The 15,522-nt window shown below is 45.9% G+C and overlaps 2 protein-coding genes across 5 annotated transcripts in view; one reads left to right on the forward strand and one right to left on the reverse strand.

The window, feature by feature from the left end:
* Positions 1–203: 203 nt before the first annotated feature.
* On the reverse strand, positions 204–4,528 carry MCFD2 (multiple coagulation factor deficiency 2, ER cargo receptor complex subunit). Its single transcript, XM_065833826.2, has 4 exons — positions 4,435–4,528; positions 3,568–3,716; positions 2,701–2,860; positions 204–1,590 (listed from the first exon to the last, which is right to left on the reverse strand). Exons 2-4 carry the CDS (start codon positions 3,708–3,710, stop codon positions 1,459–1,461), a joined length of 435 nt encoding a protein of 144 aa, XP_065689898.1. The 5' UTR covers positions 3,711–3,716; positions 4,435–4,528; the 3' UTR covers positions 204–1,458.
* Positions 4,529–10,921: 6,393 nt separating this feature from the next.
* Positions 10,922–15,522, forward strand: part of TTC7A (tetratricopeptide repeat domain 7A) — a 195,344-nt gene continuing 190,743 nt past the window's right edge. For 3 of the 4 annotated variants that reach the window (XM_071806103.1, XM_071806101.1, XM_065833824.2), the window contains exons 1-2: positions 10,922–11,091; positions 13,788–13,951. In XM_071806103.1, the coding sequence (XP_071662204.1) occupies positions 10,932–11,091; positions 13,788–13,951 (324 nt within the window). In that variant the 5' untranslated portion in view covers positions 10,922–10,931. Of the gene's footprint in view, positions 11,092–12,273; positions 12,326–13,787; positions 13,952–15,522 lie in introns of those variants that run through there. The other variant, XM_071806102.1, reaches the window with a different exon arrangement.

Genomic DNA, 15,522 nt, shown 5'->3' on the forward strand with positions numbered 1-15,522 from the left:
GATGACTGCTTGTAAGAAAGAATGGCTTAAAAATACATCAAAAAATTTAGGTATGTTTCCCACTAGGACTTCCAGCCTTCTGTGTCTGGCTCCAGAGTGCAGGAACCCCAACTTACTTTTATTGCTTGTAGAACCAGCACAACCCGGGCCACAAAGGTATCAAAATAAATAATTAGTACAAGAAAAAAGTCCAACACTCAGGATTCATTGCACAAACATTTAAACAGAGGAAATAATTCCTTTTACAAATGTTTCTCCTGTATAAGAATAATTTTGTACACAAAATAGCTCTTTATACATTTTACAGAAATACACTAACATTTAGATTCTCTATTAATGGATAATGATAGAATGCAATTTAAGATTTCAGCAATACATCACTTCTCTAGTATCCTTAAACTGCTTGACTTAATTGAGTCAAGACAAGGAAAACATTTCTAGAACCATGTTAATTTGCACACACTTGAGTATCTTGAAACAGTTAGCTATGAAACACCTTCTGAAAGTAATACCATAATTTAAATGTCAAGGAATATGAACTTAAACCTTAACAAGGCAGCAATCTCAGATTATCGTGCTGGCTAATACTGTAAAAACCAAATTGAACAGAAGCTTTTCTATTAAACTGGTTTACTGTTATTGTGACCTTCAAAATGAGATAGCAGAAGCTACTCTAGTAAACGCTATATGGCATTAACACAACATAAAATGTAATAAAAATACTTTCATTTTCTTAAGAAAACACCACAGAAGGTAGAGGAAAAAAAGCAGTAAATTAAAATATAAAAGGTAAATCTGTAAAAGGCAAGAAGAAATTGAGTAACACATGTATACACAGTTCTTTGTAAAATATAGGGGTATGCTAGGAAGTACATATATTTTAAAATACTCAATTTATTTCTAAGACTCTGTTAAAGTTCATATGGTATCATGTGGATCTCAAACATAAACCACATTCAAACACTTTTCCTCTATAATTCCTCTTTCAAGAGAGAAGTTTCCTTTGGCATTAGTGGGAAGGTAAGGACATTTATCCTTGAAACACAACTATAGGCAGTAATCTTTTCTGGCGTTCTAGGTATTTTGTGTGTTTAAATAGGAGATGTAAGCAAACACGTACTATATAACCCAACAACAGAAAAACTGAAATTTAGATATAGTATGATCTATTTAGTATTCATACACAGGTACTGGAGAGTTTGCCAGCTGTACCCTTTGCGAGCACTGTTGACGCTTTCATGCTTCAAGATTCAAATGTGTAGCTACATATAGTCAAACACGGCTCTTGCTCCAAGTTAGCCAGTCTCTTAACACATACAACTTTCAAATAAACTCAGCTGGAACTGGTACACCTCTCCTTCTCACAGCACAGAGGCTGATATGAGACAGTAATGAATCACATTATACTAGTTCACATTTCCATGTAGTTAGAAGAAGAAACAGGCCCCCCGCAAAACCTTATTCCAGTGATTTTGCAAATTCTGCATAGTCAATGTATCCGTCGTTGTTCTTATCATCATCTCTTAAGACATCATCTATTAGATTAATCAGCTCTTCTTCTTTCATTGCCTGGGTATGCTCACCACCTTCCTACAAGAACAAAACCACATTGAACAGTTTAGCAGTGTTTCCCATCTACTGGCACATATGACAGATTACTGACAACTAATTTTTTGTTAAGCTATTCATGTTTGGTGCCTAATTTGGCACTAACATTCAGAACAAGCACTGTGTATCCACCTAATATTGTTAGTCAAAAGTTCTAAAAGCTAAATAGCACAGTGTATAATGATGGATAATAATCTAACAGATGTATTCTTAATTTGGATCTTGACGTAGTACAGACACTAATTTCCATGCAGTACAGAAACACCTTCCTGTGCATCCGAACTTGCAAAATGCAGAGCTTGACAGTAAAACAGTAGCAAAAAAAATCCAGTGCTATAGCTTAAAGTCAGTAAAATTCTTAGTCTCACCCTTGTACAAGCAAAGGGGAATACAGAGAGGTGTCTTTGCACAAGAAACAGAAAGTCATTATTCTGTTCTTGGCCAGGTATTTTTTGGTACAGGTGTATGCAAGGAGTCACACTATTCTGAAATGTAATTTCCAAAAGGTACAAGATAACGTGTTGGCATTGTCTTCCTAAGGACTCTATCTTCCTACTTTGTCCTTAAGTGTTCCTAGCTGGAAAGAGAGTTTGTGTTTAGAAAAAGGTGACAAAAAGACAGTGACTGGTTCTTCTAATAATAATTTTGTGCAAGAGGTCTCTTACAGTTTGTGTATTCATGGCAGTAGCAGTTTGGAGTTGAGAACAGTGGCCTTAGAATCTTGAAGAGCATTGTATCACATGCTATTTCTATAAAACTTCACCAGCATTATCCCATTTTGGATAATTTTGCTTTCTTCCTATACCTGCCTACCAAAGTATCCCCCCCTCTGTCAAATAATTTTCACTTTACAGTCCCTCCTCACTCTAAAGTTTAAACTACAATAGCGACTTCTTAAAAATTACAATGTGACATGAAAAGTTGTGATAAAGCATTTATAAATCAAACCAAAACTATTGGGGGAAAAATAATCCAATTTTCAGTCAAACTGTAACTGCACTGAAGATGTGTTGTGACTGTTCTGTTCTATTGCAAGCTGCTTTTAGAAAAAACTGTTTCCAAACACACATGCTCTTACAAAATTCCACCTACCTCTTTGTGGACATGCGATATAGCAGTAGCAAGTTCTAATCCATCTAGCAAATTATTGCCATCATAATCATGCATTTTGAAGTAATGAAGCTGCAACTCTTGTGGAGACATCTCAGATTCTGGTTTCTCAATAACACCCTCCAAATGTTCCATGATGTGGCTAAAAAAAAGTAAACAAAACCACAACATATGTGTCAGTTAATATCTAATGCTCTGTTTACATCAAATTTAGTCCTTGATCAGACAGTGAAGTACACAGGAAATATTGTATTTCTAAAAGCACCCTGGACAACCGAAAGCTACAGTTTTATACTAAGATGAAGGGGGCTCAAAGTTTGTTTGTTACAGGTGCTGTGGCAGCCTCTAATACCTTAGACAGCTATTTCTATTTCTTCTGGCCTACTTAGCAGGTTATCAAAACAAGTGAAGCAGTGCTCCAAATCTCCTTTTGGCTGTTTTCCAAAGCTCAGGAACTGAAGGAAGATCTTTCCCAGTCAAACATGAAGTATTCTGGAGAGTTATTTGCATATACCACTGCTTGGTATGAAGAAGAAGAAAAAAAAACCCTCTCACTCCTCCTGTTCAGAATATGATTTTGTCTAAAGTATATCGATCTAGGTATGCAGGATTCCTGTAAGAAATTCTTTATAGTATGGATAGGGCTAAAGACTCTAGAGAGACCTCTCTAGGACTAGTATCTCCAGAAACATATCAAGCAAGCATGTCTCACATCTGACTCCAGCTAGTCATACAACATTCTGAGAAAAGAGGGTGACATAGGTTTAAGTCCAACTCATGTAACAAGACTTAAGAGATAAGCAAATCATTAAGAGTAAAGTTTACATTTTTAGAACACGGAACACATACTCTTTATCTTGTACCAAGTTCTTATCAAGGCGAATATTTCCATGTTGACTCTCTCCTACGTGTTCCTCAGCTAGAGCAGAGATGAAGAATGCAGCCAGAAAGCAGAACAGTAAACGTATTCTAATAATCCTTCGGGCCATCATGATCTCCTACAAAAAGGAAAACATTCCCCCCGGCCCCCAAAAAAACAGATGACAAATGCAATATATTTTCAGCAGATTCACGCACTGCATAGGAATAACCCCACTAAGTTCTAGAATATAAGAACTCGCTTTATTTTAAGCACTTAGCAAGCAGAAACCCAGGGAGCTCCAATTCAGAATTTCTATGAGGGTCTCTATTTCAAGGAAGTGTGCTGTAATTTTCAGAGAATGACTTTTTTTCTCTTTCCCTTCATGCAGCAAATGTGCACTCTTTAGCTGTGCTTGGGTCTCCACGTAGCTTAGACACGCCATGTACACCAGCCCCACACAGCCCTGCCCCACAGCTATGGGAGCAAAGGTCCCTACAGCATCAGGGGTTGCATCTAATCACTAGATCCATTAAGACCTAAGCAACACACAACGTTAAAGCTGCAGCGGCCATTGCAGCGCTCACTGCACATGCACGGGAGACGCTGAAGCGCTTCGGCGGCGGGAGTGGCGCAGAGAGCCCACCGCGTATCTTCTCCCACCCCCAGTAGCGCCCGCTGCAGCCAGCCCCGGCACAGCGCGGTGCTGGAGGCCCGGACGGCTAGCACGGCACGGCACCGCACTGCCCGCTGCCCGCCCCCCGCCCAGGCCGCATCACCCCCGCTCCTCCTCTCCCCGGCCCCACAGATCCCTGCTGCCGGACCGGGCGGAGCGGCCCCGCCGCCAGGCTACGCACCCCGCGGCCGATGCACCGTCCGTGCCGCGCTCTCCGGGCGCACCGGCCACCATCCCGGGCTCACCTCTGACCCCGCGCACGCGCCGCGTTCCCGCCCCGCCCTCTCTTGCCGCTCATTGGCTGCACCTTTCCGCGGGGCGGTGGCGGCGGCACCGCTCTCGGAACTCCACGTGGAGCGCTCGCGGAGCGGCAGGTGGAGCGGCCCGCCCAGCGCGGGGCGGGGCCGCCAGCGGACACGGCCAGGGAGAGACACGCACCGGCGGCCGGGGGGAGAACCGGCCTTTCGGAGGGCGCACCGTGGGGAGAACCGGCCTTTCGGAGGGCGCACCGTGGGGAGAACCGGCCTTTCGGAGGGCGCACCGTGGGGATCCAACCAGCCGTTTCCCCAGCGGAGGATGCGGGACTAGAGTGCAGTGTCAGCAAGTTTGCTGATGACACCAAGCTGGGAGGAGTGGCTGACACGCCAGAAGGGTGTGCTGCCATCCAGAGACCTGGAGAGGCTGGAGAGTTGGGCGGGGAAAAATTTAATGAAATATAACAAGGGCAAGTGTAGAGTCTTGCATCTGCGCAGGAACGACCCCAGGTACCAGTATAAGTTGGGGAACGACCTGTTAGAGAGCAGTGTAGGGGAAAGGGACCTGGGGGTCCTGGTGGACAGCAGGATGACCATGAGCCAGCACTGTGCCCTTGTGGCCAGGAAGGCCAATGGTACCTGGGCTGTGTTAGAAGGGGGGTGGTTAGTAGGTCGAGAGAGGATCTCCTTGCCCTCTGCTCTGCCCTTGTGAGACCATGCCTGGAATATCGTGTCCAGTTCTGGGCCCCTCAGTTCCAGAAGGACAGGGAACTGCTGGAGAGAGTCCAGTGCAGGGCAACAAAGATGATTAAGGGAGTGGAGCATCTCCCTTATGAGGAAAGGCTGAGGGAGCTGGAGCTCTTTAGCTGGGAGGAGACTGAGTGGTGACCTTGTTAATGTTTTTAAATATGTAAAGGATGAGTGTCAGGAGGATGAAGCCAGGCTCTTCTCGGTGACAACCAATGATAGGACAAGGGGTAATGGGTTCAAACTGAAACACAGGAGGTTCCATTTAAATTTGAGAAGAAACTTCTTCTCAGTGAGGGTGACAGAGCACTGGACCAGGCTGCCCAGGGGGGTTGTAGAGTCTCCTTCTCTGGAGACATTCAAAACCTGCCTGGACACATTCCTGTGTAACTTCGTGTGGGTGTTCCAGCTCCGGCAGGGGGCTTGGACTAGGTGATCTTTTGAGGTACCTTCCAATCCCTGACATTCTGTGATTCTGTGGAGGGGCTTAGTGGAGAGGGGGTGCATAGGGGTCTGCAGAAGGGGCTTGGTGGGCTGCTGGGGTTGGACATGAGGAAAAGATTCTTCCCCCAGAGGGTGGTGGACACTGGAACAGGCTCCCCAGGGACGTGTCACGGCCCCAATCCTGACAGTGTTCAAGAAGAGACTGGACAAGCCCTCAGACACATGGTGTGAACTGTGGGGTTGTCCTGTGCAGGGACAGGAGTTGGACTTGATGATCTTTGTGGGTCCCTTCCAACTCGGGACATTTTATGAAATCACTAACATGCATCAATGATACCCAATTAGTGTTCTACATATTTTGAAAATTAAATGTAACTTATTTTAAGTCGGATGTATGTTGCTTTATTTTTATTTTAGCTCTACTGGGAAATAATAAGCCCCTGTGATTATTTCTCCCTCTCCCTGGAAAAAAAAAAAAAAAGGCTATGTTTCAATATAGACAGTCATGACTCCGATGGTTTTCTCATTTTACTTCTATCTTACACCTAAATCTTTTAAAATTATGTTGGGAATCATTACCACCTGGCAATTTTTTTTAATACCTACACGTGTCCATTATTTAATGATTCCTTTTCATTTCTCCATCTTTAAAAACCTAAAGCTTCGATTGCTATTTTGGTTCTAAGCAGGAGGCACTATTGCCTCCAAACTTACTTCCGGCTGTGTTATAATTTAAGCATTAAACACTCCGGATTAGTTTCCAATCCTACTTGGCTTAAAATCTAAAACTCCCTTATTTTGTTTCCAATACAGAGTCATTCATGTCTGCAACTTATTTAATTATGGTTATGTTTAAACAAAGCTATTAATGACCCCAAATTTGTTTTCTGCCTTTATAATTTAAAAAGTACTATTTTCCAAACTAGTAATTCTTTTAATTACAGTACAGATTTGGAATAATTACTGCCTAGTTCGTTAAGTAATAGCTGCAATTACATGTAGTCATTACTGGTTTCTAAATCATATTTCTTGTATTTATTTACACTCCAATATTTTCCTTGTTACTTTACTACTAAGTGGATTAACTAGCGCACTTTTTTATTTCTTTTAGTATGAACTAGAGATTTTTCTCTACAGGCATTACTTCCAATTAGTGCTGCAGTATTTATATTCTGCTATTTTAAATTTTAATATGTAAATTGGGGGTAATCACTGTCTGCAGAGTTTTAAGTAATAGCCAGAGTAGATTATAGGCACCATTTACTCCCAAAGACTCTCCTAGTTACTCTTGTTTAATATTTTATTCTCAACGTTTGACAGTAAATAAGTAGTTATAATTAACATAATAGAAACCGAGGACCTTGGAATCACATCCAAACCTGCCTGCAAGAACAACCCTTCACCCATCAGGCGGCACCAGAAACAGAAAAGCCCCTGGCAGGGACATACAGCCCCCCACAAACCAGTGACAGGCACCTGCTGTACGGTCCACCCCCGGTGTCCCCTCCTTTGCCTTCCCCACACACACTCCCTGCGATCCTGAACTTTGGTTCCGCACAACATTGGCTCTGCTCCGTGTCACATGGAATCCCTTCCCCTGCTGTCCCCTCCTTTACCTTCCCCACACACACCCCTGCGATCCTGAACTTTGGTTCCGCACAACATTGGTTCCGTCCTGTGTCACAGGGAATCCCTTTCCCCCACCAGGTGTCCCCTCCTTTACCTTCCCCCACATCCCCATGACCCTAAACTTTGGTTCTGCCCAACATTGGTTCTGCCGATCTTGTCCAGGAGGATACTGTGAGGGACAGTATCAAAGGCTTTACAGAAATCCCAAAAGATCACATTGACATGCTTCCCTTGGTCAACTAGATGGGTAACCTTGTCACAGAAAGAAATCAAGTTTGTTAAGCAGGACTTTCCCCTCATGAACCCGTGCTGGCTGGGACCAATGACTGTGTTGCCATTCAGGTATTTTTTTAGTAACTCCCAGAATAATCTTCTCCATAATTTAGGCAGGCACAAAAGTGAGACTGACAGGCTATTTGTTGCCAGGGTCATCCCTGTTGCCCTTCTTGTAGATTGGAACAACCTTTACCAGCTTCAAGTCATCTGGGACCTCTCCAGATTTCCAGGACCATTGGAAAATCACAGAGAGAGGTCTTGCTGTGACGTTGGCCAGCTCTTTAAGCACCCTTGGATGAATCCCATCAGGCCCCATAGACTTGTGGGGATCTAGCTGGAGCAGCAAATCCTGCACAAGTTCTGGATTGGTTGGGAGTTTATTGTTCACACAGCCATGGTTCTCTAACCCAGGGCTATGGGGACCCCCAAGTCCACCTTCGGTGTTGAAGAGCAAGGCAAAGAAGGCATTAAACGTCTTGGCTTTGTCTGTGTTGCTGTTTATGAGGTGACTATGCTCATCGAGTAACAGGCCAGTGTTATTTCTGGTTTGCCTTTTGCCATTAACATATTTTAAGAAGCCCTTTTTATTGTCCCTCACAGTACTGGCCAGCTTCAATTCTAATGGAGCTTTGACTGTGCGAATTTTGTCTCTACAGTGGCGAGCAGCATCTCTGTGGTCCTCCCATGATGCCTGACCTTGCTTCCACTGACCATATAATTCTCTTTTTCGCCACATTTCAAGAAGATCCCTACTCAGCCAAGCTGGCTTTTGCCTTGCCTGCTAGACTTTCGGCATTTTGGAATTCCCTTGTCCTGTGCTTTTAGTAGGCAGTACTTAACAAGCAACCACAGCACCTTCAAAGGCTTCCTCCCAGGGAATCTTACTGAGTAGTTCTCTGAGCAGCCTGAAATCTGCTCTCCTCATATCTAGAGTTGAGGACTAGCCGCCAGTTTTCCTCCTGTTAGCACAAATTTTAAATCTGACTGCTTCATGGCCACTGAGGCCAAGGCAGCTACCAATTGCCACTTCACCCACAAGACCCTCTCTGTTAGGAGTAGCAAATCTAGGAAGTCACCTTTCCTGGACACTTCTCTCAGGACCTGCAACAAGAAGTTATCACCCAGATGGCATAGGATCTCCTGTACCTGTTTGTACCAGCTGTGTGATATTGCTATTACATTGCAGACATATTTAGAATTTAAGCCTTTTTTGAATACTCCAGCATTTTGGAAGAGGTTTTATACCACTCAAGGTTGTATAGCTCTGTTTCATGACCAGGGCTATGCTAAAACATCCTGAGAGCAAAGTCAATGAAAGATAGATTAAAATATGCTATAAAAATATGTTTTAAAGAAAATGATGGGCTGAGGGCTGTGGGCTGACCAGTGGGCTGAGGAGGCAGGGAGAGGGCGAGTGGCGTTGCCACGATAATGGCCGGGTCGGGGGCGGGTGATGGAATGGGTGTGGAGTTGGCCTTGGTTGAGGCCCGTGATGCTGGGCAAAGGGTGTCAGATGTGGGGAGGGAGCCTGCTTGCAAGGGGCTGTGAGGTAAGTAAGGGCTGTAGGGGAAAGGGACCTGGGGGTCCTGGTGGACAGCAGGATGACCATGAGCCAGCACTGTGCCCTTGTGGCCAGGAAGGCCAATGGTACCTGGGGTGTATTAGAAGGGGGGTGGTCAGTAGGTCGAGAGAGGTTCTCCTTCCCCTCTGCTCTGCCCTGGTGAGATCACACCTGGAATATTGTGTCCAGTTCTGAGCCCCTCAGTTTCAGAAGGACAGGGAACTGCTGGAGAGAGTCCAGTGCAGAGCCATGAAGATGATGGAGTGGAGCATCTTCCTTATGAGGAAAGGCTGAGGGAGCTGAGTCTCTTTAGTTTGGAGGAGACTGACGGTTGACCTTATTAATGTTTATAAATATATAAAGGGTGAGTGTCAGGAGGATGGAGCCAGGCTCTTCTCGGTGACAGCCAATGATAGGGCAAGGGGTAATGGGTACAAACTGGAACACAGGAGGTTCCACTTAACTATGAGAATGAACTTCTTCTCAGTGAGGGTGACAGAGCACTGGACCAGGCTGCCCAGGGGGTTGTGGAGTCTCCTTCTCTGGAGACATTCAAAACCCGCCTGGGCACATCCCTGTGTAACTTCGTGTGAGTGTTCCTGCTCCAGCGGGGGCATTGGACTGGATGATCTTTAGAGGTCCCTTCCAGTCCCCGACATTCTGTGATTCTGTGAGACGAGGCGTGGCAACGGTGCTGGCACTGGGAGAGCAAGAAGGAGCAGCCAAAGCCCAGTGTGTCCCTGTGGCCGTCCCCGGCTTGCCCTGCGCCTTCCCATCCCGGCAGCCCCTTCCACAAATGAACTGTTGTGTTCTCCCTGCCTGGGACTGGGAACTGTGGCACCATCACCCTTGTAGTTTATAAACTGTTTGTTCACTTCATCCTCTCACCGCATGTCGAAGGCCTCATTACTTGTGTGCTTGGTGCCTCGATAGAAGTTGCTTTTGCCTCTAGGGGTTATCAACCCTCTGAGCAAATGCCGATCTGGGGAAGTGGTGCGGGCCTGAAACTGCTTCCCAAGGGGTGCAGTGGGTGTCAGGAACAGCTGATGAAGGGGGCATGGGGTGCAGGTGACTTGGTAAGGGAGCATTGATCCTGGCCCTTCCCACCAAGGGAGCCCCGGGGCCTTGGTGGCAGGGCAGCAAAGGGGGCAATGGGCACAGACTGAACCATGAGGGGTTCCTTATGAATATGAGAGGAAACTTCTTTGCTTTGAGGGTGACAGCACTGGAACAGGCTGCCCAGAGAGGTTGTGGAATCTCCTCCAGAGACATCCACGACCCACCTGGACACATTCCTGTGCCATCTGCTCTGGGTGAACCTGCTTTAGCAGGTGGGTTGGAAGAAATGATCTCCAGAGGTCCCTTCCAACCCCGAACATTCTGTGATTCTGCGAAACCCAGTGGCACCGCAGCAGTGCCGGTGTTTCCCGGGCGCCGCGGAGCCACTGCGTGCGGCAGGCGGGTAGACACAGTGCCCTGGGCGGGCAGCGCCCTGCCGGTGCGAGGGTGCGGTTCTCCGGCCCAGGCGTCGAGCGAGGGGCGGCCGTGGCTGGAGTCCACGTGAAGAAGCCGCCGTCCCCAGGCACAGGCCTCTAGTGGGGAACCTTCTGGCCCGCACACGCCTTGCCGGGCACCTGGCGGCAGGTGGGACCCACGCCGTCCCGCCCGGAGCCGCGGCCCCGCACACGCTGCAGGCACCTCCCGGGCGCTGCCGCCGGGGACACCCCGCCAGCCGGGCGGGAGGGGCGGGGCGGGCGCGGCGCTAAGATGGCGGCTAAGGGCTTGCACTTGCACGTGAAGCTGGAGGGGGAGATCGAGCGGTGCCGGGCGGAGGGGCAATGGGCGCAGCTCCGGCACCTGGCCCAGCAGTTGCTGCCGCCGGCACGGCCCCCGCGCAAGGCGGCGGCGGGGAGCGCGCAGGACGCGGGTAAGCGGCGGCGGGCAGGGCGGAGCGGAGCAGAGCACAGCAGTGCGGCCAGGCAGCCGCCGTTACCGGACCGCTCGGGCGTCGGTGGGGTCGGTTTGTCGGTCCGTGCCGCCTCCTGGGGCTCGGCAGCCCCGGCCTGGTGGGCTGATGCGGGCGGCACGTGCGGTTCTCCAGTGCCTCGGGGCAGCGGGAGAGGGCTGGGGAGCAGCGGCGGAGGGAGTGGGGTGTCGCCCCGTGTCCCCCCGGAGGCGCCCCAGCCTCGCGGCGGTCGGCAGGGCTGGCTCTGATGCGGCCGGAGCCCGGGAGCCGGCGTTGAGGAAGCAAAAGCTCTGCTTCCTCCTCATGTCAGCGCCTCCGAGCCCCTGGGGAAGCGGGTTGCGCGGGGCTGTCCTGGGAGGAAGGGGCAGCAGCGCTCGCTCGGCGGCTTCTGCGCCTTTGGGGTGTTGCCCTCACATCGCTGAGCACCTGGAGGCAGCTGACGGCTTGGGCTCCGTGCTTTAATATCACCAGTTCGGCTGGGCTACCGGCCGAAATCACCCGTGTTTGCAAACGTCTCTCTTCAGCTTCTCGATACGTGTGCTGATTCTCTCTTGCCTTTTCCCCACTGGCTCTGCATGCTCCTAAGTTGTCTCCCTGCATTTCTGAGGGGGGACTGCCTTATTTAAAGGCTTGGGCTCATCCAAGTATCCCTTTGCATGTAAGACATGTTCCATAAATAGCCAATGTATTCTCTTTATTTTTTTTTTTTCTTTCCTGTTACAACACAACTACTTTGCTTATTTTTAAATGAAATAGATTGTAAGAAGTGAGGCAGTCTAACTTAGAAATGTAAAATTCTGTGTCCGTGGTCAGCAACCGTAGGTTGTGAAGAGGACCTGGTCCTCGCCACCGCACTGGTGTGAGAGGCTCTGCCACTGAAGCCAGATAAGCTATTTCTATGAATAAACCAACTTCTTTAGGGGAGTGTTTCTAGGATGTGTCCCTAGAGTGGTTTGCTGGAGTGCAATAAATGTCACAGTGGGAAAGCATGGCGGGGGGGATATTGGTAGCCTACTACGTGTTTATATACGAGGCTTTTCAAGAGTCTACATGATGCAGATGGAGCCCTGTGTTGAGAACCGCACGGCCAACCTTTGAACTTCAGTCAGGTTTCGGTAGCACTTCCTGGGTGCAGAGATCATTGTACACTTTCAGGGCATTAATAGTTGAAGAGTGCGTATTCATTTGTTCCCATGTAAGTAAGAGGCATAACAACAGTATGTTTGCTGTAAAAACATTGTTAATTTGCTGCTATGTCTTCGTAACTTCCTAGTTATGAGAGAGTAATGGTTTGTTATTACTACAGAAATTTTCTTCCACCAAGGGACTAGCTACAGTTTTGTGTTTGTAGGAATTGTAGTGTGTGTGCCTAGATAGGATTTTTAATAGTAGTATTTGAGAGATTGTGTATATTTATTTCTTGGTTGTATAAGATCTTATGTAATTCCTTAGGTTTGGTTAAGAGATCAGTGGCTACCCGAAAGCTCTTCAGTGTTGTTTAGAGATGATCACATGCCAGACTGAGGGAAAATGTACTTGAACGCTTAACACTTCCCATTTTATGTACAAATACTTTGTTCATGCAAGTTAGTTGTAGACCTGTAGTTTAGCAGGGAAAAGTTATGGTTATAATTTGATATGCAGTTGAACACTCAAGCCACGACAACAAAACATCTAAAATAAAACCCCGCAAGTTGATTATTAATGCTTTATGTAATGTATAGCTAGTAAGTGGGGTTAAGCTGTCCCATGGACTGGAAATATAGAAATAGTTACATTATTGTGTTTCCTACGTTCTAGAATTTCAGACTTGGAAACTTGAAGTAAATATGAAATGTAGGCCTTGGCTCTTTGCTTTACAAAGATTTTCTTACCCAGCTTGACCCACTAGTCAGGTGATTGAGGTGCTACCTTTATGAATAAATGAACTGCAGAACTGGACCCATCATGCAAGAACTCCAAGTACCCTGGCAAATGAAAGTGTTTTTTCAGCCCATGATTGCAGCATCTCATGATGCCTCATGCCGTATCCAGTGCTACTGCCTATATTTGAGTTTCTCTTCTGTGGAACTGTGAACTGGAATGGATTTTAATGTCGAAATATTTTTATGTGGCTTGTTAGTTATGTCACTGGATCAACCCTTGTGTTTTTTTTAGTAGTGGATGTATAGAATGTGCTTAAATGATCTTTTTTTTCCTGTGAACTTTCAGGGAAATCTTTAAAGTTACTGATGTGGTTACTCTTCTGCTATGAAATTCATTGCATATCTGTAGTCTAAAGCATGCATTTCATGCTTCTACATTTGTAAATCTAAAGCATGGACTTAAATGTTTGCAAAGATTGGTCTTATACTTTTTAAAGTGAGTTTTGTAATGAAAATTCTTAACTGTTATATTAGTGACAACACATGAATGAACCGTGCTTTCAAAATTAAAGTCTTCAAGTTAAACAAAAATGTTGTTTTATTTTTTCATAGGAAACGTACTATTTCTAATAGCTAGAAGTTAATGGAACTTTGTCTGCTACTTCTTCCTTACCCCCTCACTTGAGTTACTGTTTGTTTGTCTCCAAGGTGTGTTGTTTTGCTTTTGTTAATGATATTTATCAACAGTACAGCAGTAAGTGATGTTTACTGTTGGTTGGTATGTGCTTTCAGAGGACTATGGGAATATGCTGCTTGCAGAGGCTCTGCTGGAAGAATGTTTGAAGGAAAACTTTTCTAAACTAAAGGACTCCATTCCACTGTCAGAGAAGAATGAGCCAAAACTGAGTGAAGCCAAACAGTATTTGACCAGTATCTTAAGCAGAGGAAAACTGCGAGTAAGTGGGCTCTGTCATAATTCCTGCCAACTGGATGCTTCTTTCATGTGATTATTAGTCTGGTACAAGATGTTGGTGTTGCATGTTCATGTCCCTGTACGTACAGTGCTGTATTGTAGATATTACTAATGGGCTGCTAGTTCTGTACCCCTTTGCTGTGTCTTCTATTGGGAGGCTTGTTTTTTTCATATGCAAACAAATTATGTGGTACAAATATATATCCTGTTTATTTTTTTATTAGAAAAAAAGCAGGATAAACTTCTGGGAATTCTCTGGGGTGGTAGGTCATGGCCACGTAACAGTTCTGTCAGGCCAGCACAGCTGTGTGACCGGCTGCTGCTCCTGGTCTGAGGGAATTGTGTACACTTGGTTAGCTCCAGATCAGAACTAAAATGTTCTGCAGGCTGCTGTCAGACACTTAAGGTTGTGGTGTGAGACCAGATTTACAGCCTTGCTTTGCTTTCAGTCTCTGCCAGAGGAGGTACGCAAAGTTATGCTTTTATTTTGTGGTCTGGGTGCATGGTTGGTAGCTGCCTGTCAACTCAACTGCGACGCTTTAGGAGTGTTTTATGACTGCCTCGATGGCTGCTGCTGTGTTGGTGTCCTTGGACACACAGTTGCTTAACTGCCTTTAAAAAGATGATGGATTACAACAGTCTGTTCTAGACTTCTGCTACTTTTGGTCTTGAAACTTGCAGGCTAGCTAGCTTGGAAGTGTATGTTACACTTCTATCATGTCAATTTCCAGGGAGCAAGCATGCAGCAACTTTTCTAGAGGAATTCCTTGTTCCTAACTTCTTGATAGTTGTCATATTTAAAAAGTTAAAAGGAGGAGGGGAAGGAAGGGGAGTCCATCCAACCCTTCGTTATGCTTTAGCCCAAGTAACAGCCAGAACCACTGAATACTTCCAGGTGTTAGGTTTGGCTGCACAAATTGCCATTACTATTTCTTTGTTAGTGGTGACTTGGCTACTCATGCAGTATTGACCCTGTGTTGTCGGCACATATTAAAAAGAAAAAGAGTGCGAAGGCTTAGGAAGCTTTCCAAACCATAAAAATTACCTGAATGGGTGTATTTTACTGAGATTTTTTTTGTTGTTGTTACAAAGTTTTGTATGTATGTTTTCTATCCTTAAGAAACCAAACAAATCTTAGAAATAGCAGGCATGCCTTCTGTTTTTCTGCTGCTTCCTGAAAATTCCTTCGTAAGGTAATTTGGAAGCTTTCTTGCTCTTCGATTAAATGTACAGAGGAGAGGGAAGCACTTGACTAAAAAGTGATGCTTTATGCCTAGTTGAAAAACATGGGATTTTCTTGGTGTGTATGTAGGCAGTTCTGACAATTCCAGGCTTTTATGTGCTATCTGTGCCTGTTGAATCAGTATAGTAGGTCAGCTGGAACCAAAGAGGTAGCTTATGGGTATTTCCAAACTGAACTCTAAAGTAGTTGCCTGACCGTTTTTGCCTGCTGCTCTTATGAGCATAGCCCTAAGATCTCTAGACACTTAAATCCTTCCTATTTTTACCTGCAGAGCTAGCAATGTTGAGAGGAAAGCATTATGAGTCTGCTTA

This window comes from Patagioenas fasciata, chromosome 3, assembly GCF_037038585.1.
Source record: "Patagioenas fasciata isolate bPatFas1 chromosome 3, bPatFas1.hap1, whole genome shotgun sequence".
Taxonomy (NCBI): Eukaryota; Metazoa; Chordata; class Aves; order Columbiformes; family Columbidae; genus Patagioenas; species Patagioenas fasciata.